This window comes from Staurois parvus, unplaced genomic scaffold, assembly GCF_062004578.1.
Source record: "Staurois parvus isolate SC_StPar_1 unplaced genomic scaffold, SC_StPar_1.0 ptg000525l, whole genome shotgun sequence".
NCBI lineage: Eukaryota > Metazoa > Chordata > Amphibia > Anura > Ranidae > Staurois > Staurois parvus.
In genome coordinates, this window is record NW_028318321.1 from 8,811,620 (window position 1) to 8,834,557 (window position 22,938).

The window sequence follows — 22,938 nt, forward strand, 5'->3', positions numbered from 1 at the left end:
GCCATTGGAATACATGTAAAACGCTGTGCATGCATTTTTGATGCAAAAACAAAAAACCAAACTGGACTGCATCTGCTGTGAACTAGCCTTAACACTTCTGATTTGTACTAAATCAGGCAGGCTCTTGTGGTATATAGTTGATGGTGGATCTAAAGATTATACAATCGGATGGTCAGACTTCATAAAAGTGACAAATTGCAGAAGAAATGTGCACTTTTGCTGCTTTCATCCTCGCACATAAGAGAGAATTTTGGTTACTATAATGTTAAACCCGGGAGTCCGTGATCCGTGTGTCACCCTGACACAGCATATTACATTACTGCTGTGTCTGGGAGATCACATGACATTTTACCATGTGATTGCTGTGTCCATTCACAGCAATCGCATAGTAAACATACCAAACCTAAAGTAAATATCAGTCCTCTTTGTTCTCTCACAAATGAGCTGTGAGAGAAGAGAGAACCCTTGCTGCAGCCTGTGAGTGTACAGCAGCCTGTCACAGTGCATGTACACTCAGCCTGCAATGCTAGCCAGCACCAGTGTCCCTGATCGCTGCCCCAGTTTATCAATATTAGACAATGCAACCAGCCCCTATAGCCTGTCACAAGTGCTAGCAATAACAGGGCCATACACTGTAACAGCGTCCTGCACTGCATTACATTCAGGGGAGACATGCAGGGTCTCAAAAAAGAGAACCTGTCACCAAAAATCATCACATTGGGGTCTTTGTCCCCTATGTAATGGAAAAATAAATTCAGTAAAAAGTATTTTGTTTTTTATTAACGTGACCCCCAACCCCCCCCCCCGCCTACACATGAAAACAATGACTGCGATACACATGTTACATTCCGTTGCGCATGTCAAAATGCGAGCAATAATTCTAGCACCAGACCTCCCGTAATACTAAACTGATGACCTATAAGGGGCTTCAAAAGAAAAAATTGGATAATTTATTGCTTTTGTGCCCTAGAAATTTTTTTTTATTAGGACAAGTAGATTGTCATGAGGACCAAATAGATTGGGGCACAGATTTAGTCCCTGAACAAGTAGTTTTTTCAAAAATTTCCACACCCCTGCTAGATGCTTGATTTTATATTCCTGTTGCATGAGCTCGTGAAATGGCGATGAATGTCCGTGCCCTATATTTTCTATAGGCAACACTTTTAAACCCCTTTTTATAGGTCATCAGTATAATGTTACAGAGGATGTTTCATGCTAGAATAAATGCTCTCATTCTGGCGTGTGCGGCGATAGGAATCTGCAGCACAGTTTGTTCAAATCCCTGCAATGATAACCCAGAGGGAATTATTGTGTTGTGTTTTTTTTTTTTTTTTTTTTTTTTTTTTTTTTTAAATCAACAAAAATGAAGTTACTCTTTAAAAGAGACAGCATTTACTGACATCTTTAAAGTGTAACTAAAGACAAAACTTTTTTTATTTATTTTGGATTGTGTGGAAAGGGCTTAGAACACCTGTTGGGTTTTTATTGGCATCTGTGTCCCTATGTGGGAGATCTACACTTTGTATTTGTCCTGTTTACCTTTAGCACCGAGACTGAAAGTAAAAGAAAACCAGAATAGAGAGGAAATCTTTCAATGCAGACACTAGTTCTGGTGACAACCAGGAATTCTCTCACTTTGGATGGGGTTGCCTCTCACTTCCTGTTTTGGCTATGTGACAGGAAGCGAAGAAAAATCTTTCCAATGGAACACAGATGGCAAAAAAGGACTCTGTCTGAAGTTTTGCCTTTGGTTCTACTTTATCCTGGGTTCACATATATGCGGTGCAGTATATCGCATGTGATTCGCACAGGAGCCACACTGCATTCTTTTGCAAATCACATGCGATTTGTGTGCGGTGCAATTAGAGCCATACATTTTGTATGGCTCTAATCGCACCCGCACCAAAAAGGTGCAGGACCCTTTTTTTTTCTTTGGTCCGCACTAGAATTGGATCGCATGGGTATTCACACCTGTGTGATCCAATTCTGCACATCACACCGTGTTTTGCGAACCACTTTTGGGGTGTTGTTAACATACACACCTGCAGCGGTTCCAGTGATGTGCTCACCCGCACCATCTCTTCTCTGCCTCTTCTATCCCCGGCTCCAGCATCACAACTGTAGGCACCAGGCTGTGACAGCTTGCGGCTGTGAGTCACGCTGCGCACTCTCATTAGTCCGGTAGTCTTCTGGGTCCTGTGAAGGTTTCCCCCCCCCCCCCAAAAAAAGGGGGGGCAGGCAAATAAGCGGAGCTTCTGCATTTTGAGTGGACCTCCACTTTAAGTTCATAAGGTCTGTGCCCTAACAGTGCTGAACCTGTAAGTACAGAGATAAGAAAAGTATCACTGACCTTAAGGGCACAATTGTCATCACTCAAATGCACACACATGTGAATAGGGCTTTGTTTAGGCAATCAAGCTAAATCTGCAATCTAGGACCTACCATGAAACCTTTTATATCTGTTCTCACCTTTTTGATTTGTCAGTTGTGGGACTTACACTACTGTGCTTCTCTATAGGACACACCTAAAGAGGCAACTGTCAGTAATGTTCAGATTCTGGAAGCACAGCTGAGAGATGTGAGTATATCAGTCCTCCATAGTTCAGTATTCCTACATGTGATGATAATAGAAACAAATTGTGTGTAAGGTAGCAGATGATATGGTAATCATTTCTAAAGACATCTAAACATACCTTTTCCAGATGTGGCTGTAATCCGTCTCTATTTCACTTATGGTGAAATGTGGCAACTATTCTGAATAAATAAGTAGCAGCAATCCTTAATTGCAAGACCGTCTGCTCCAGACTGAGACAAAGAAAAATGAACTTGCTGTTCAAATATTTGATTGCTTTCCTAGCTGTTTTTAGCCGGAGAAGGATTTCTAATGGGCAAAACTCTGCTTAGACATTACGTGAAATAGAACAAATTGGACATAAAGTAGTTGTAAACCCTGACATATACCCAGTGAAGTGACCGGCTGCAGGTGATTCAGAGGTGAACCTAATTTTCTTAAGTTAGTTGTACCTGTTTATCCGCAGTTCTGTCCCCTTTATCTATTTAAAGTGCAAACTTTGCACAGTATCTCTCAGCTCTGAAAAGCAGGGGGCGGGTAGCCAAAGTTACTGATTGAGGGATGATTGGCGAGAAGGGACACATCCCCCTTTACACAGGAACAGAGCTGAGGCTGTCAATCTGCTGGAGGTCCCTCCCTGTCACCATTTTTCTGTTGGTGTCAGGAAAACTCATCAGAAGTGACTCATGTTGTTTCAGGGGCTACTTCGATACCCATCCAAGTTATTTGGTCACATCAAACTAACCGTGACAGTGGCTAGTTCTCAAATGAAAAAAAAATAAAGTAAGGTATGATGACTTTATAAATACATGAAAAGTGTTCCATTTCCATTGGTTTATTGAGAATGGTGTGTTTAGGTTAGTTAAGTAACCTGAGTAGTGTTTCATACAATGTAACCAAAGCTGGCCATACACTAATAGATTTTTTTTCTGACTGAATGGAAAAATCCTTACAGATGCCCCATCCACTCTAACATTGTAGATGCATGAATCCCCCCTGTCAGGCTATTGTATTCTGAAAGCAGATGTAGGTGGTTGTCAGAATACCTGAACTGCTGGATGATTGGATGCAGTCGCTGCTCAACCGACAATCCACTGCCATGATCTGTGCTAATAGCCTCTATATTTGAGTGCTAAATGTCACCATGTTAGATACTTTAATCCATCCCACACATGGATCATACTAAATGTAGCAGTTTTGTCAGATTCATAGGTTGCCACATTAGTCATACCTCTTATTCTATGATTATATATATTTTTTTTTTGTCCTATACCTAAAATACATCTAAATTTCTGTTATAAATGTCTATTTCCAATTCCTGTGTTTTCAGGCTCTTGAAAAGAACCAGCAGTGGTTGGTGTACGACCAACAGCGTGAGACCTACGTCCAGGGACTGATGGCTCAAATTTTCAATCTGGAGCAGCAGGTGGCCAGCACTAATCAAAACAAACAGCAGACAAAGGAGATCAGCTGTGATGGTGCAATGCTTTATTTCTGGATGTATTCCTAAAAACAGTAGCAATTTTACCACTTTTCAGCCTGTTATACCCCTTTATTACCAGGCCAATTTCAGTTTTCACGGATATGATAGTTTGACTAACAATTACTCTGTTATACAACACTGTGCCCAAATGAGTTTTAACTTTTTTTTTTTTTTTTTTTAAGAGCGCTTTTCTTTTGGCAGTATTTAATAATCCCTGTTTGTTTGTTTTTTTTATACTATTTTTTTGTTTCCCTTTCTGTTAAATTACAAATGCTAGAATAGTACAAAGCCCCCCAAAATGACCCTTTTTTGGAAACTAGATACCTCAAGATGACTTAATGTTTTTACACAAATTTTTGAAAATGCAGAAACATGCCAGTACTGGGGGAAAACATGGAGCTTGAGAATGGTGCACCAAATACATTAATGTCCTACATGGGGAGGAGGAAGTGAAGGGGTTAGTGTACTGGTTGGTCACATACAGTGGAAGGATGGTGATTTTCCTTGAGGTTTTTTTTATACTTCCCCCAACAAATGTGCAGAATTAATGAATGTTTATTACATTTGTTAACCTACTATTGATGCCTAACTCTTTCAGTCTTTCTTAAGTAATCCGTACCTGGAACAGAGGACCATTAGAGCTTGATTGTGTGCTGTCCAGCCACTGCTAACATTGTTTAAAGGTGCAGGTTTTGGGGCTGCTGGTCATGATCCTGGCATCACTATCTTGACGTTCAGTAACCTGGGACATGCATGTGGTCATGAAGTCTGAACTCCTGTCCTTCATTCTTGTTCCATGTCAGTGGCTGTCAAACTGGTGAAGACACTCTCAGTACCACTACCTGTTTTACAAAAAAAAAAAACCCCCCAAAAAAACAAAAATGGACGCTACCATATTTTTTTTTTTTTTTTTTTCCTTTTCGCAGCTAAACAATGGTAGGTTAACCCTGGTGACAGATTACTAGCACATAAAGTGTACATCATATTAGATTTTTTTTTTTTTTTTGTAACGTGGTCATGAGCACTAAGTTTATAAGAACACAACATGCTAGGGCCACAGACCGCATCCCAGCAGGATTTTAAAGCAAGCAAATGCCCCTTAGCATTAACTCTAAAACTGCTTTACAAACTAAATTTTTTTTTTCCAGTGCCAGCAGGAGCCATAATTCTGCCTTCGCACTGTAGAGCTCCATCCAAAAAGTTCCCAGTTCATCTGTCCGGTTTATATTGCTCTCTAAGTCCCCTTGGTCACTAGGGCAAGAATTGATTGGAAATCTCTCACTAGGTTTAAACCCAAAACAATGTTTTGGCTTTCTTTTTAGCTACAGAAAATGTAATGAATATTCATTTTGTAAAATATTATCCTTTTTAGCTAAAGAGGATGATAAACAGAAATATTATGACCGGCTTCTTCTTGCTGCCAGAAAAGATCTTGAAGGAGAACGTCAGATCACAGAGCAGTTAAATTCAGAACTCTCTGAAATGAGAATCAAACTTGAGGAGAAGACGAAAGAGGCTGCAGACTTGTCAATCGCCTTGAAATCCCTAACTGAGAGTGAACGGCAGCAGCGGGATGATGACCGCAGATATCTAAAGGACAAGATGCAGAGACTGAGGAGAGAACTGGATGTGTACCGGGAAATGTATGAAGAAGAGAAGAGGAAAAACTCTGAACTCTCTTCTCAGGTATACATACTTTATTTTTACACTTTTCTAGCTGGAAAAATAGGAGATGCTGAATGTTATAACTTTTGAGCTTTTGTTTGACTCTACAGACTACATCTGCTCAGTTATTACTTTTCTGTGCAGAGAAAAAACTGTATAGAATGCCATCATTTTGTAGGTATTTGACCCTTTGTGCTTCCATTTATCTGGACAAACATGGCTCCCATCCTGGCAACACAGGGCACATGCAGTAGGGGTTCTTATAAATAAACATTTACACCCCCCCCCACTTGCTATGTAAATTCACTGCTAGTCTGGGTGGTGTTTTGTTCATTTGAAGTGTTACTAAACCCACAACTGTAAAATCAGTCTGTATATGCAGTAAAGCATGTTGGTTATATCTCACTGTGGTACCTAAGGGGTAAGCCTCTGCATTATGTAAAAATGCTGTTTGATCCTGGCTTCTCTGATCATCCCCTTCTTCCAGTGTCTTCCTCTTATCTTCTGATAAGACACATATCGTGTAGAGACACTACATGCTCAGTTTGGTGTGTATAGCTAGAGAGGGTTTTTTTTTTTTCTTGGGAGAGTATATGTGATCAGCACAGGTCCAATCAGCACTGTCCAGGCAGAGGTCAGGGGGTTTGTATCCTCCTCGAGCAGAATTAAATCTCCTCCTACAAGCTGTAACCAGTGCCACTGATAGAAATCACAAGACTGCTATATACTGCTGATGAGAGAAGGCATTTATCAGTTTATATTTAATAAAATGATTGCATTTCTGTGTACTGTGGGAGACCAGGTATAGTGAATGCAGGGTCCTGGGTTTACTAACACTTCAAATTTTCATTCATCCTGCAGAGTACTGTAAGCACGGATCTTCCATCATTGAAATGTCTGGTGAAAGTGCAGTGATGATTGCTCGCGTTGTAACTTCCTCTCCCCTTGTCCCTTCACAAAAACAGGGTAGAAGCCATTATTGGACAAAAAGATTGTGACATTCATCTGCCCCTCGCATTGTCAGTACATCCGTACGGCAAGCAGATATACTGACAGATCTGCAGGAGACCTGCATGGCACCAGCAGTTTACCAGTGCATCAGTTTACCTGCAAAAAAAGTGTATTTATTTTTTTGTGTGTGGTTTTGTTTTTTTCTCTTTTTAAGATAGTGAAGATGGATTAGAACACATATTAGGTTTTTATTACTGTCTTTATCTGCATTTAGGGAGATTCACTCTCTCTATTTGTCCTGTTTACCATTTGAAAATGAAAGTAAGAGAAATCCCAGAAATGTAATGAAGGAGAAATCTTCTAATGGGGACACTAGTTCTGGTGATCTTGGGGGGGGTCAAGGGATTCCCTCAATTTTCAGTGATTTCCTCCCACTTCCTGTTTTGGCTATGGGACAGGGAAATCTCACCAATGTGACACAGATGGCAAAAAATAAAACCTAAAAGAGGTCCAAACACCCCCCCCCCCCCCCCATTTGTGAGGTCAGGCACTGATGTCGGACGAGAATGCCTGGCTCACAGTCTCTGCTCTAATTCATCCCAAAAGTGTTCTATGGGGTTGAGGTCAGGATTCTGTGCAGGCCAATCAAATTCCTCCAACCCAAACTCGCTCATCCTTGTCTTTATGGACCTTGCTTTGTGCACTGGTGCGCAGTCTTGTTGGGATAGGAAGGGGCCATCCCCAAACTGTTCCCACGAAGATGGGAGCATGAAATTGTCCAAAATGTCATGGTATGCTAGCGCCTTAAGAGTTCCCTTCATTGGAACTAAGGGGCCCATCCCAACCCCACATCATGATCCCCGTCCACCAAATTTGACCTGAACATCTGAATCCAATGATTCCGAGGGCTGTCCCAATACTTTTGGCAATATAGTGTATATTTCTACCATCATAAAAACTTGCACTCAGCTGATTTGGAGAGCTCTTGTTTAGGGGGGGTGTCAGATCTCTGCAAAAAGACCACTACTTGCCACAGAGGGCAAGGGTTCTTCTCTACAACATGTTGGCAGAGGACAGGCCTTTCTATTCAATATTCAGGTTGTAAGAAAACTGTAGGACCTTGGGCCTAAACACTGGCTTGTATAAACACCTCTCAAGGCACAGGGAAGAAAAGAGCCTCAAACCAGAACTCTAACCTCAAAGTTACTAACATTACTGGCATCTCTGTGATATTGGAATGTGGGAGTCTTTCTACAGGAATCTCAATTACCATTGAGAGCTTGTACTATGGTCAGAATTGGTTGTGGGCAGGAACTATGGTCAGGGAAAAGGAAATTTGGATTTGGTGTACCTTGCAGTTCAGTAGTTCACATATATGCGGCCCGTGTTTTGCATGGCCACGAGAGCCCATTCATTTGAATGGACGCCCGTGACACGCAGGAAAGAAGTCCCTGCACTTTTGAAAATGCAGCCTGCACGGGAACCTAAGTTCCCAGTACAGTTACGTTTTCCAGTGCAGGCGGCGTGCCATTAGAACTAATGGCACCCGCCCGTGGGTTTGCATTTCTCTGTGCGGGTTTGGTGCGGCACCACCCGCACAGATGTGAACCTAGGGTCACATGACCAAGAGGTTCTGATTATTACATTGTACCCAATCACTTTGTAGATGTACTAATGAAAAAAAAGTGAAGACCTACTGATTCGAATGGCTCTGGTCACAAAGGTGCAATGATGGCATTTGTGTATCCAATAATGAGCATTTCTCTTAGGTTCATTGATTGACACAGCAGCTTTTTTAACCTTAATGAAGCAGGGTTTTATATCTCCACCTACAGAAGTAGGACACTAGGCAGAAAAAAAGACTTGGTGCCTCCTGTGCGCATTCCTCTCTGTGTAAACCCTCCTCTTTGCTATAGGTCTCCCATCTTTTCTGCCTAGGGTCTCGGGAGTATGGATGTGAAGTTTTGCTGGGACTTGTGGCCCCACAACTTTTCCTTTTTTTTTTTTTTTTTTCCTGGACTTTTGTGTTCCTGCAGAGATCTTCTATCAACAGTCAGGCTGGGCGATGGGCTGGATAATCTAAATCCAGTGGTCATCTCAGTCTGACCAGTGAACAAGTGCAGACCACCAGCTCCAAGCTCACGACTATGCCCCATGGACCAGGGTGACCAGCGAGTTAAATGCCTCGCGGGGACACATATATGACCGGGTGCTTTTAGTGTCCCCATGGGAGGTTCACCCATGCACTTTGCTGGATTGGAAAGTAGTGCCCCCCCCCCTCTCCTGTCCAGGACAGAGTGCGGGTGTGGTTGTCCCCTGGGGTGATCGGTCCTGTGGGGTCCCCTCTCACCCAAAACATCCCACCCCCCTCCCCCCCCCCTTTCATACACCTACGCCTTGGAAAGGGTGTGGACTTAGCCCATGTACCTCATTCCTGGCTGGAACCTGGTAGTGCGTGCTTCCTCTCCTTCCCTCTGTGGTCTGGGACTGGAGGGGGCCTTGTCCTGCTGTGGGGGGAGGTGTCCAATATGATTTGCAGGTCTGCCTGGATCGGGGGGTGCAGGGCGTGCTGTATGTGGCTGGGATGGCCGACAGCCATGTTATTATAGCCGTGGTGGCCAATTTCTTGGAGGTTTTTGGCCTCCGGCCTCTAATGCCAGACAGGGCGGCCATTTTTATTTTTTTTTAGATCTTCAGTCGGTGGCCATTTTTTGGGGGGGTCTGAGTGGCTATCAAGTGATGGAAGCCACCTGGGAGAAATCCTTGGCGGCCATTTTCCCATCGTCAGTGGCGAGGATTCCCTCAGGTACCTTGAGCTTGTGGAGGCAGGGCTCAACACACTGTGCGGGACATGTGGGCACCTTGGCAGCTCCTGGCGGTGGTTGTGGGTCCTCCCTGGGGGTCGGTCTTTCTCCTTTATGGGGTGTCTTCTGTACTGGGAGCGTCCAGGTCCCCCTCTTGCTCCAGTGTCTAGCTGGGGGGACTAGACCCATGGTCCCTTGGTTCCCCCTAGATGCATTGTTGGCCATCCTGGAGACATTTGTGTCCCATGTGGAGGTGGCAGTTGGCCACAAGGTGAGCAAGAAGCGCCCCTGCCACCATCCTCGGACGATTCTGAGACTGAACCAGATCCCACCACCGTGAGTTCCGCATTTACTGCAGATCCTGAGGGCGCATCCCCTGTTTCCCCTGATGAGGACGACTGGCCCTCTGCCTCTGTTGCCGCATAGGAGAAGGCATTGGTAGCGGCACTTTATGATTTGGTTCTTGAAACACTAAAGATTGATGACCCTGCGAGGTGAGCTGATGTGATACCTGTTCCTTTTGGTACGCACAAGCTGGTTTTGACTGCTAAGGTGTTTTCTTACCCCGAATATTTTGACAGATCTGTTTAGAAGGATTGGAGTAAGCCAAATGGTCCGTTTGTGCTTCCCAAACGCTTTGTGGTGCATTATCCTTTTGAGGAGGCCCTGCTGAAGAAGTAGATATCTCCGACAGTGGTTGATCCTTCCATCACCAGGCTTAACAAGACCACATTGATTCCTGTGGAGGAATCCACCTCATTTAAGGACCCTGCAATCCACAGGGCGGAGGCCGGATAGACACTTAGGCGCAGGCTACGGCCTCTGTCTCCCAGACACTGACGGAAGTCCAAGGCTCTACAACAAGGCTTGACTTCTAATCAGTAGTTCTAAGAGTATGTGGAGCTGGCGGACCAGTTAGTCCAGGGTGTTTGTGATGCCACCCTTGATGCAGCTCCTCTTTTTTTCCAAACTTACCATCTCGGCCGTTGTGCTTCAAGTCCTTTTGGCTCAAGTGTTGGTTGGCAGACCAGGCCTCCAGGAAGGCCCTGGCGGACCTGCCCTCTCTGAACGACCGACTTTTTGGTGCTACCCTGGATGACAAAAAGAACCTTACTGGGGGCAGGAGTACCTTCCTCCCTCAGGCCACGAAGGGGAAGGAACCTTGTCGGAAGTCAGGGCCAATGTTTACGGCAGATAAACACATTTTTCGCCCGTCCAGCTCCACAGCCAAGGGCTTCAGGCCTTTTAAGGCCCCCCCCCGCAGGTGGGACCAAGTGTCCTTGGCCTCAAAAGACCTCCAAACTTGCGGATAAGTCTCCCTCAGCATGAAGGTTTGGAAGCGGGTGGGGGGATGCGTTTTCGAAAGGTTTCCGGGCCTGTGGACCTCCCTCATTCACGACAAGTGGGTTCACGAAATCATTCTATCAGGATACAAGATAGTTTCATTCCCTTACACTGGACAGATTTTTTTTTTTTTTCCCCCTCCAATCTGTGGCTTAAGCCAGGTCACCTGCAAGCCCTGTATGGGGCTGTGCAGGAATTGCTGCTCCATGGAGTGGTCGTCCCAGTACCTGATTCAGAGCATTTTTGCAGCTTTTACTCCAACCTGTTCACTGTTCCCAAGGTGGACAGGTTTTTCCCAGTCCTGAACCTCAAGGCCCTGAATGTCTTCATGCAGGTTCACGAATTCAAGATGGAATCTATCCACTCAGTGGTGGCCTCCCTCTACCAGGAAGATTTCCGGGCCTCCTTGGACAACAAGGACGCTTACCTGCACATCACCATTTGCGAGGGACATCAGCGCTTCTTTCGTTTTGGCATTGAGGACGTGCACTATCAATTCATGGCGTTGCCCTTTGGTCTCGTCTCCGCAGCTGGGGTGTTTACCAAGTTCCTAGCCCCAGTCCTGGCCTTATTGAGACTACCTAAATAATTTGCTCCTGTGTGCAGAGAGTCGCACATCGCTATTAGTGTGGAGATCACCATGGGACTACGGGACTTCAGGTGGATCCTGAACCTCAGGAAGTTGCTGTTGACTCTCTGTCCAGGTGCCTGGGGCTGATTCCCGATTCGGAGAAGGCCAAGGTACTCCTTCCATCAGAGAAATTGTTGAAGCTTCGGTCGTCAGTTCGGCAACTCTGTCTTTGCATGTGGGTGTTAAGCTTGATGGTGTCTACCTTTTTTTTTTTTTTTTTTTTTTTTTTTTTTTTTTTTTTTTTTTTTTTAAGCAGTTCCGTATGCCCAGTTTCATACGAGAACACTACAGAGGAATAGCCTATCGTAATGGAACAGGGCTTCCGCCTCCTTGGATCTTCTGATTCACCTGGAACGGTTGCTGAGGGCCTACCTTCTTTGGTGGATGAGGTCCCCAGCTCTACGGAATTGGAAGTCTTTCTTTCCCGTTCGCTAGACTGTGGTCCTGACAGATGCCAGTCTGTTGGGCTGGGGAGGAGTCCTGTGAGCAGACTCTGCTCAGGGTCGATTGATTCTGGGGGAAGCTCGCTTACCCATCAATATCCTGGAGCTTTGGGTGATCAGGTTGTCACTGACTCATTCGATGGACCATCTGTCAGGTCTGCTGACCAGGATTCAATCTGACATTGCCACTGTGGTGGCGTATGTGAATCATCAGAGGGGACACAAGAAGTGCAGCAGCGTCGCTGGAGGCATCTCACATTTTACATTGGGCAGAGAGGTTTGTACCGGCTCTGTCCATCGTATACATTCCAGGCGTCTCAAACTGGCAAGCGGATTATCTCAGCCGTCAGGCTCCGGATCAGGGAGAGTGGTCCCTACATCCGGAAGTGTTCCTTCAGCTCTGCATTTGCTGGGGGACTCTGGACATGGATCTTCTCGCTTCCCGCCTCAATTGGAAAGTTCCACTGTTCGTGGCATGATCTTTGGATCTCCTGGCAGAAGCAGCGAATGTGCTGGTTTGCACCATGGGATCAGTACACTCTCGTCTACGCCTTCCCTTTCCTTTAACTGATTCCTCGCCTGCTACAAAGGATAGAGGCTGAAGGGATTCCAGTCATCCTTATTTCTCCGGACTGGCCTCGTTGTCTGTGGTATGCCGACGGGGTGGATACTCCCTGTAGATTGCCTCTTAGGAAAGACCTTCTCTCTCAAGGGTCGGTCTTCCACCTTGCTTTACCGTTGCTGGCTTGACGGTGTGGCTATTGAAAACCAGGTTCTGAAGGACAGGGGGTTTTCTGGCTTGGTGATTCTGACTGTTGAAGGCCTGTAAGTACCTCCCTGGAAGATTTATTATCGCACCTGGAGAGCCTATATTGGTTGGTGTGAAGCCTTGGGGTTCCATCCATGTTCCTTGGTTGCTGCTTGGGTGCCTTCCTCCAATGGGGTGTGAATCAAAGGCTTGCGTTGAGTACAATCAAGGGTCAAGTCTCTGCTCTGACAGTTTTCTCTCAGCGGCCCTTAGCTACGCATTTTTTGGTCTATACTTTAAATTGGGGGGGTTCATTACGTGGTCCCTCCTGTGCACTCCCCTTTTGTCACTGTGGGATTTGAATTTGGTGCTGTTGGCTCTTTTAGAGGCCTCCATTTGAGGCCATTCAGGAAATCCCCTTGCTTACACTTTCACAAAAGGTTGCTTTTCTTGTCACTATCACTTTGGCTCAGAGGGTGTTGAAGTTGGCAGATTTGTCCTGTAAGTCGCCTTATATGGTTTTACACAAGAACAAGATGGTGCTTTGGCCTTCTTCCTTTCTCCTGAAGGTGGTGTCGGATTTTCATTTGAGTATATTCTTCTCTCACTGTGTCCATGACCAACTCACCCTAAAGAGGTGGCTCTACATTCCCTGGATGTGGTCTTTGTGGATTGCTGCCTTTCGGGGGTCAGATGGTCTGAAGAAGTGCCTGGAGGCATCTTCTGCCATTATTTTTCTCGTTGGATTTGACAGACGATTGTTCAGGCGTATGCTGTTAAAGGGCAGGAGCCTCCCTTCCCGGTTATGGCGCACTCTACTAGGGTGGTTAGTGCCTCCTGGGTGTTCTGACATCAGGAGTCTGTTTTTCAGGTTTGCAAGGCGGTGACCTGGTCATCTGTGCACGTTTACGAAGTTCTATAAAGTTGTGTTTGCATCCTTTGATGCCAGTTTTGGCTGCAAAATGTTGCAGGTGGCTGTTTAGGGCTCCTGGGCCTCCCATTTTTGGGGTTGTTTGGAGTGTTGGCTTGTTGCCCTGGGGGATCTTTCTTTTTACATTGTATGGTTGCCCTCCCCTCATTCTGGCACAGCTTGGGGACATCCCTGCTTCCTTAAGGTTAAAGAAGCCGCTGTGTCCATCAATGAATATAAGAGAAAACGGGATTCTTTTTTTTTTGTACTCACCGTAAAATCCCTTTCTCTGAGTTCATTGATGGACACAGCACCCACCCCTCTAGGGAGATCTCTCCTTTGACACTGCTTGTGACTGACTGGAGACCTATAGCAGAGAGGGGATTTTATACCCAGAGAGGACTGCCCATAGGAGGTGCCAAGTCTTTTTTTCTGCCTAGTGTCCTCCTCCTGTAGGTGGGGCTATAAAACCCTGCTTCATTAAGGTTAAAGAAGAAGCCACTGTGTCCGTCAATGGTAGGATGAGTACAAAAAATCCTGTGTTTGCATGCAAAAAGACCCTTCCCAACCTAACTTTAAAATACAAGAAACTGCAGATTAGGAACTGCTGATAGGACCGTTTTGATAAATGTCCCTCTGTGTAAGTTGGGTATTATTGCATAGCTTACATTTTTCACATCTCCCCCACTTTGGATCACTATAATAAATATTTCCTTATCTTTGGTTTTTTGACTGAAGAGAGATTTAACAGAAATTACTGTTTCCTAGATTGAGAAGATGCAAAGATCGCTGTTGAGGCAGCAAGAGGACCAGCAAAATGTGGCAGCTTTGGAGCAACAGGTGAAAGATAATTTTTCTGCTTTCTTATTGCTACTCTGTAGTTTGTCGGGGAATATACAGTATGTAATGCGTACGTACACACGTGTCCATTTTGTATTGGACCTACTGGGTGCAAACTCTTCCCCAGACCTGTTATGGAGCTAGAGGAAGTAAGAAGTGCAGTGGTGTCACTGCATTTGTGCTTTATTGAAATCCACGAGTCCCTATGCTGTAGTGGCAGATGAGGTGTATTCTTTCTATTTGTAAATGGATCTGTGATTGGATGACATGGCTGTGCGGACAGAGGCACAACTAATTCAAAACAAAAAATATACTGTATGTATGGGGAGAAGACTTCCCCATAATTCAGGTAAGTGTTTGTGTGGGGGGGGGGGGGGCTGTTGAATGTGACCATGCTTCATGTTACACCCTAAATATGAATGTAACTGGAAACATGGTCAGAGAAGTCCGTTATACTTTTAAACTGCAGAGGAAGGAGAGAGGAGAGGAGTCAGTGGGCGGACTTATCCGCTTGTGTGCATAAATGTGAGCTATTGCGAACTGCTGTTTCTTATGTGATTTAGATCCGGAAGTGCACCTCTGACTTGGAAAATGAGAAGATTGACAGGCATAATGTTCAGCACCAACTTTATAAAGTTCTAAAGGAATTGCGTAAGACACAGGACCAGATAACAAAGCTGGAGCCGGGGGTAAGTCTAGATTTATTTATTTATTTATTTTTATTCCTTTTTCTATCACGTACATACATACAGCTAAAACATGCAAAATTACTAGCCTGCATTTTTTAACCACTTTACAACTGCGCTACAGCGCTGTTGTCCAGTTCTGGGAGGGCGTCGTATGACGTCCTCCCAGAATGCACCCCCTGTGCTGTCAGTGATCGCTGTGTCCTACGGATACAGCTGATCACACGACTGGGTAAAAGGCCAATCATGGTGGCTTTTTACCACATGATCAGCTGTTTCCAATGAAACAGCAGATCACAAAGTAAATATAGTTGCCGGTTATCGACAGTACTTTCCTCACGCTGTCGAATCGTGAGAAAAGTACTGCTGATAACCGGCAAATGTCATGATCAGTGCCCTGATCATCAGTATCCAGCAGTGCTACCCATCAGTGCCCATTATTGCTGCATATCAGTGCAGCCTCATCAATGCCCACCAGTGCCACCTATCGGTGTCCATCAGTGTAGCCTCATCAACGAACATCAGTAAAGGAGAAAAATTGCCTGTTTGTAAAATTTTATAATAGAAACAGACTTTTTTTTTCAAAATGTTTTGCTCTTTTTTTGTTTATAGTGCAAAAACATAAACACCCCAGTTGCAATTAAATACCACCAAAAGAAAGCTCTATTTGTATCCATATGAAATTTTTATAATTTTTTTCACACCGTGCTGCATAACCGCGCAATTGTCATTCAAAGTGCTACACCACTGAAAGGTGAAAATTGGCCTGGGCAGGAAGGGGGTGAAACATAACCATCACTGAGCTTCAATTGAGGTATGTTTTAACTGATTCCTGACTGCCCCAGGGCGGTGCAAAAGCATGTGTGTGTGTATATATACATGATTTTGCATTTCTGGGTAGGGCATGCGTGCCGCCATTGGCTGCTACAGCTGTCGATCACCAGATCCAGGCCGGAGATTTCCCTGCTGACACCCGATGATCGCCGAGTATCACTGACATGGGAGAGATCTGTGTGTAAACAACACAGGTCACTCTCCTGCCAGCAGTAACATGCTGCTGTGTATTTGCAGAGAAATGCACAGCAGTATGTTTCTCTAGTAAAGCACACAGTAAAACAGCACACAGTTAACCCTTTAATCGCCCCAGATGTTAACCCCTTCCTGCCCAGTGTCATTAGTACAGTGACAGTGCTTTTTATTGGCACTGATGACTGTATTCGTGTCATTGGGATGTCAGTGGCAGTTACGTCCCCCCCCCCTCCAGTGTCAATGCCCAACGCAGTCCCACTATCAGTCGCTAATCGCCACCATTACTAGTATAAAAAAGTAAAAAGCAGCCTATCTACTTCTTTATCTGTTAACCACTTCCTGTCCGGACACTTTTACCCCCTTCCTGTCCAGGGCAATTTTCAGCTTTCAGCGCTATCACACTTTGAATGACAATTGCGCGGTCCCATCTGAATTTTTTACCATTTTTTTGAGACCGATAAAGCTTTATTTTGGTGGTATTTATTCACCGCTGGGATTTTTATTTTTTTTACTATGTAAATGAAAAAGTCCAAAAATTTTGACAGTGTTTTTTTTTTTTTTTATAAAATTTTGCAAATTAAATAATATTTCATCATAAATCTTGGCCAAAATATATTCCGTTATTTTTTTAGTAAAAAAAAAAAATCCAAATTAGTTTATAACCAAAAATTATAATTTTTAAACATTTTGTTTTACATTTTTATTTTATTTTTTTATTTTTTATTTTTTTTTTTTTACATACTGTCACCCTAGCAGTACAGTGTCACCATGGTGACACTGTACTACTTGTGGGGGGTGATGAAGATTTTTTTTTTTTTTTTTTTTTTTACACTGATTGCTTTTACACCCATATAGGATGTAAAAGCAATCATTTCTCTTTCTCTCTGTCTGCATTCTTGCAGTCATTGAGAAATACTGAGTGAGCTGTGATTGGTCACAGCTTGTCACATGATACAAGGCTGTTGTGAATAGCCTTGTACCATGTGACCTCTGTGATCATTCACAGATTTCACACGTAGTAAGCAATGATGTCACAAGTGACATCTTGCTTACTACTTTGCATGTGATCACTGATTCGCCAGTCAGTGATCACATGATCGGGACCTCGTACAGAGGTCCCGTCCGACGATCGGTGTTTCACTGTGTCCAGAGGACACAGTGGGCACCGGATCGCGGTGGTGCGCGCTCCCAGGGAGCGCGCACAGCTAGAAAAGGTGGGTGCCGTTTAGGAACGGCAACCCGCCCCTGGACTGCCACCGCCCTGCCGTTTATAAACAGGCGGACGGCAAGAGGTTAAGTTGAAGTCTAATTGGTGACTGCAGGGCAACAAACTTGAGCTGTCTTTGTTGCCTGTTCCTGACAATTCCTTGAAACACTCTGAGGTATACAGCGCTACACTACTTCTTTCCATGAGGTATAAAACTTTTAAAAGAACATTATTTAGCATAAGTCATCCACAAATCTCATAATCCATTTTAATTTTTGGGTCTCTCTCACAGAAACGTGACATTTATTTTGTCGATTCAACTAGCAACTTTGTGTCTGATTTTGACAAACTGTCCACAAGAGAGAAATACCCATCTCCAAAACCTAAAACTCTTCTTGATGAAAGTTTTCTAGAATGCCCACGATGTCAAGTTATGTACCCTACCAGCCAGCACCGTGAACTCCTTGCCCACATTGATGTCTGTACCAGCTGAGCAACTGACTGATGCTTTATATCTCTGTCAAAGGGATTGACTGTATTACACTCCTTTTTATTCATATAACGGTGATTTTTATACGCTTTGTTTTTATGTATATGTAACGTACGATTCATGTAGATTTTATGTATATGTAGACTACGATACTGTTTCTATGATTCATCAAAATGTTATGGCAATGAACAAACCAGAATAAAGGCCACAAATGTGGCATACTGTATACCTTAAAGCGGAGTTCCAGCCATTTTTGTGTTTATTAAAAGCCAGCAGCTACAAAAACTGTAGCTGCTGACTTTTAATAAACACACACTTACCTGTCCCAGGGTCCAGTGATGTCCTCACCCTGTCCCTTGCTTGCGGCTTCACAGCCTGGTGCCAACTGCAATGGCACTTGTCGCTCTGCTCTTCCTGATTGGCCCAGCAGTCTTCTGGGACCTGTGAAAGTTCCCAGGAGACTGCGGGAGGAAGGAGGGGGCCGAACTTCCGGCTCACTTCGCCGCGGTGAACTGAGCCAGAAGTGGGAGGTGGGTACCTGTCAAAACCAGGTACCCGCTCCCCCCCCAAAAGGTACCAAATATGGCAGTGGACGGGGGGAGGAAGCAAACAAGCGGAGCTTCCACTTTTAAGTGGAACTCCGCTTTAATACATTCGATAGGGGTTTTTTGATTGTGTACTCTTGACATAGAACTACTTATTGACCTGACTTTGTACAGGAATCAGACTTTCCTCGTATTCCTTTACCTTTTATTTGTGTTTGAATGCTTGTGAAAATGGATTAAAGAGCTGTTAAGTATTAGCCAGCTAGAGGAATTGGGGAAGGGGGTGCACAAAATATGTGTAAATAGCATTTCTGTTGCCCATTCAACTACTCTACTAGCTTTTTCGTTTCGGCTTTAGAACGCCTGCAGGTATATCAGGGAGTGGAGGCAGAATTCCTGCTGAGCAACTGCTGAGAGAAATTCATTTACTGCATGAGCTAACTGTAAACATCAGAGGACCCTAAAGGGTGCAGGCAAGAGGTGACCCTACAAAAGGTCTTGTCTCTTTTTTGTGTGTGTGTGTGTGTGTGTGTCTGTTTAAAACTACAGTCTTTTATCCAAATTTTAGAGAGGAATCTACTGGACTCTCAGAACTTTTATAGAGATGTTATCAAGTCTTCTTTTACTATATAATATTATATTTAACAACTGACAGGCCCTGAAGCTGCATTTGCCATTGTTGGGGTGAGTTATCAGGGTTAAAAAGATGCTATGATTATTTTGTAAATGTTACGTGTGGAAAATGATTGATTGTGTTCTTGCAGTGCACTGATTTTAAAAAGTAACTCCACGCTGGTTTTCAGTGGGGGAATGATTCTGCTGTAGTTGTGTTACTTACTGTATGATATGCTTGTCGAACTCTAGAAAGGCCATTGCTGTTGCTTTGTTTGCATGTTGGGCATTTCCTATATTACTTTATTCCATAAAGTGCAGTAGTGTGTAGCAAACAATCAGAATTCATCGTGCTTAAGCCAGACAAATACAAGGGTTCTGATTTGGTTGCTGTGGGTTACTTCACTTAAGAATAAGTGAAGTAACAGGACCCATAGATTTGAATTTGATTTGAAAATAAAGCAGAGGTTTACACTTACATAGGAGAAGCACAGGCAAACACTCCTAGCCACCCTGAAACCTTCTCCTATGCTCTGTGCCTGTCTGCTCATTCGTTTCTATGGAACTCTCATTCTCTGACCTTGTAAACAGTCATACTACCAGTGTTATTGAGTGACAACTGATTTGGCATGGAGTAAGCAGCAGCTAAAAAGTAGGGAAATATAAAAGGCAAATTCTATTCTGGGATGGATCTCTGTGGGATACCATGGCTTCTTTTGCCCCTGCAGGAAGAATGAGCCAGTAATTACTGTTACTGAACTGTGGAAAAGGAGAAAAGTATGGAATGAACATGACCTAGCCTAAAAAGTACTAACAGTGCTGAAGTACCTACACACTTTGTGCTACCCGCAGGTACCTGCATTCATTTTAAACTAATTCCTACAGAGTTCCCTGGATTGAAGGCCAAGGCCCTACACAGGACATAAACACGTTGATACAATGAATCCCATTGCTTGCTTTTTTTTCCCCAACTTTTTATTAAAGTGTCACAAAAAGGTACTTCATTTACTTTATGCACTAAAGGGCATTGCGACACAGCACAGTCACATGCAGTCAGCTGCAGTGCATGGTTTTTTGATGTAGCACACTGTAACCCATCAGTGCAATGCTATCTTGTGAACAGACACACAGAAAATATTTGAGCCTGTGTTTGACACCATGCCCATTGAGCTGTATTGGTCAATGAGTCCCCAGTCTTGACTTGCAGAAAACTACAATCCTGGACCTAAAATTTAAGGGGGTTTCACTTGTACTATTCCTAAGTCTAAAGCTAGCATACATGACTAGACTTTTCTTCATCCTGCGGACTGAATCTGAGAAATGAGTAGATTTCCCCATCCATGCTTACCAGGGTGGATGGGTGGCATCTGTGCTGCTACCTACTGTATGCCGACACCTGCAGCTGCCTGAATACCCAAACAGTAATTTCATCTGACTGAATGCAGCCACTGTTCAGCCGACAAATTTTCATCCGGCTCCTTTTGATTTCTCAGTCGACTTTTGTAGAGCTATTTGGTACTGCCAGGACAACCTACAGCTTGAATATTTGTCCGATTTTAAGCAGACATCACCCAAAAATTAGATCTGTTTATGGCTGACCAAACAAAATTACATGCGTACACTTTTAAGACCTGGTCAGGTTCACATCATTACTTACGATTTACATTCACTCTAATAAAACTGCAGATTTCCCCCTTAATCTTGCGTTTTGCCACAACACTGGGCCAGTGTTTCTAGGAGTGGAATGGCTTTAATTTTTTTTTCTTTTAAACATTTTATTTAAGGCCCCTGTGATCCAATGTTTTCCTCTACAGAAACTTGAACATGCTGTTTACCTCGGGATTGTGCAACTTTGTCATTCTAACATCTTAGGAACCAAGTCCCAGCTTGTCTCCATCAGCAGCTGGAGGGCCACAGGGTGTCTTAACTTATCAAATTGCACTTTGTTAACTCTTTGTTTCATGGCTTGTAGATTTTGTTTGTTTTTATATTTTTTTTATCAGAGCCAGTAATATATTTGAAATGTCAAGTCCGTGTCCTTTAAAAATATTGATTTGTTTTTCTGTACAAGAAAAGGGAATTGAATAAAATAAAAGCTCTATATAAACCATCTTGTGTGTTTTTTGTTTTGTTTTGCAATGCAGACATTGGTGCTGATTTACTAAAGCAGGCAGTTCACTTGACAAATTGAATGTTGGTGAATAAGCTGAAGCTGTGTTCATTTTGAATAGTCAGTTATGCGCTATACAAAAAAAAATTAATTTCTCTTAACTATGATTGGGTATTTAAAGTTAAAGCAGAGTTCCAGCTGAAAAAAAAAGTCAGCAGCTACAAAAACTGTAGCTGCTGACTTTTAAAATACAGCCACTTACCTGTCCCTCAGTCCAGCGGTGTCCTCTCCACGGCTTCTCTTCCTGGCGCCAGCATCTTCAGTGTGGGCACAGCTTAAAGCTTCACAGCCGGGTGCCCACTGCGCATGCGCATGTGTCCCAGAAGACTACGTGGGGGTGGGGAGGACAACTCACAGCGGAAGTGGCAGCGGGTACCCCCCCCCACTCCCCAAAGGTGCCAATCCTTAATGGGGAGCGGGGGACAAAGACCTAAAGTGGAACTTCCCCTTTTGGGTGGAGTTCCGCTTTAACATAATCTACTCCTTTTAGTAAATGAATCCATTGTGTGAGTGCGCCTGTTGCATACAGTAGAATTGCACCAGCTAACACTAAACAAATGTGGTCCCTAGGGTTTGTATCTTAATTAGATGCAGTCGTAGAGTCGTTCAGCTCATAAAATAGTCTTCCTAGTCTGATCCTCATATTGTCCAATTTACCTAAATATGGACCCATACATGGCACACTGTAGTACAGATCAATTTGATTTGGGATAAGATTTCTGCCATCAATACCCAGTCTTGTATATAGATGTCAAAACCAATGTTGCTTGCTATGTGATAATACTATGGATTTTGCTTGTACAACCTTTTGGCACATAAACTCTCAAAACCACTGTTTTCTTGTGGAATGCCACATTTTGTTTTTTTGGTTTTTTTTGGGGGGGGGGGGGGTTGTAGGAAACCTGTTTTGAGAATTGATTAAATTCTCATTTTGAAAATTCTAGTTGCGGAGTGGTTATGATCCAAAAGTATTTGATGCTTGGAAGCACTGACATGGAGAGAGTATATAGTTCTAACTTTATTGGCTGCATGTGTGTTCCAGATCAGCAAGCACTGGAGTAGATCACAACAATAAAGCAAAAACAGGCCACCAAAAATGACACAAATTAGCGGTGTCATTAGCATATCTCCGACTCACTTGTATAAGTGTGGATACAAAAAACCCAAAAACTACATACTAAACAATATGGTAGTGTGACAAGAACACCCCTACCTAAAAAAGCAGGTTACTAGATGATCCACGCGGAGTAATATGAATTCAAAAGAATTTTTAACAATACTTTATTTGATCACATAGATCATAGGGAGGTTAAACATAAGCACGGTGTACATATGAAAAAAACTCCTTCTAGAAGAATGCCTAATATCAGGGAAAATAAATGGCTAAGTACTTTTCTAGACCTAGTACATGATGACCTTGGAAAAATAGATTGGACAATGAGGAACGCTGATAACCTCACTAGAGGTGAAAGAATAGCACTTAGGGAACTTAAAAATGCTAAAAACATTGTGATTAAAAAGAGTGATAAAGGGGGGAATGTAGTACTACTAGAGAGTGTGGAATATGAGAAGGAGGTGCTTCGACAGCTGAAGAGTCTGGATACATATCGTAAACTACATAACAATCCGTTCCCAAAACTTGTGGTTGATTTAAATAAAAAAGTGGGACTGGCACGTGAAGCAAACTTATTAACCAAACGGGAATGTGATATGTTGTTAGTTGATACATATAATATTCCCACCTTCTATGTAATCCCAAAAATACATAAAAATCCCTCTCAACCACCGGGACGCCCTATAGTATCTGC

At 43.5% G+C, this 22,938-nt stretch overlaps 1 protein-coding gene across 1 annotated transcript in view; it reads left to right on the forward strand.

Moving 5' to 3' along the window:
* Nucleotides 1-21,070, forward strand: part of CEP55 (centrosomal protein 55) — a 33,156-nt gene extending 12,086 nt beyond the window's left edge. Inside the window, exons 4-9 of the mRNA XM_089690314.1 lie at nucleotides 2,519-2,578; nucleotides 3,903-4,050; nucleotides 5,428-5,741; nucleotides 14,320-14,391; nucleotides 14,955-15,080; nucleotides 17,606-21,070. Of these exons, the coding sequence (XP_089546440.1) occupies nucleotides 2,519-2,578; nucleotides 3,903-4,050; nucleotides 5,428-5,741; nucleotides 14,320-14,391; nucleotides 14,955-15,080; nucleotides 17,606-17,806 (921 nt within the window). The 3' untranslated portion in view covers nucleotides 17,807-21,070. The remainder of the gene's footprint in view (nucleotides 1-2,518; nucleotides 2,579-3,902; nucleotides 4,051-5,427; nucleotides 5,742-14,319; nucleotides 14,392-14,954; nucleotides 15,081-17,605) is intronic.
* Nucleotides 21,071-22,938: the final 1,868 nt, after the last annotated feature.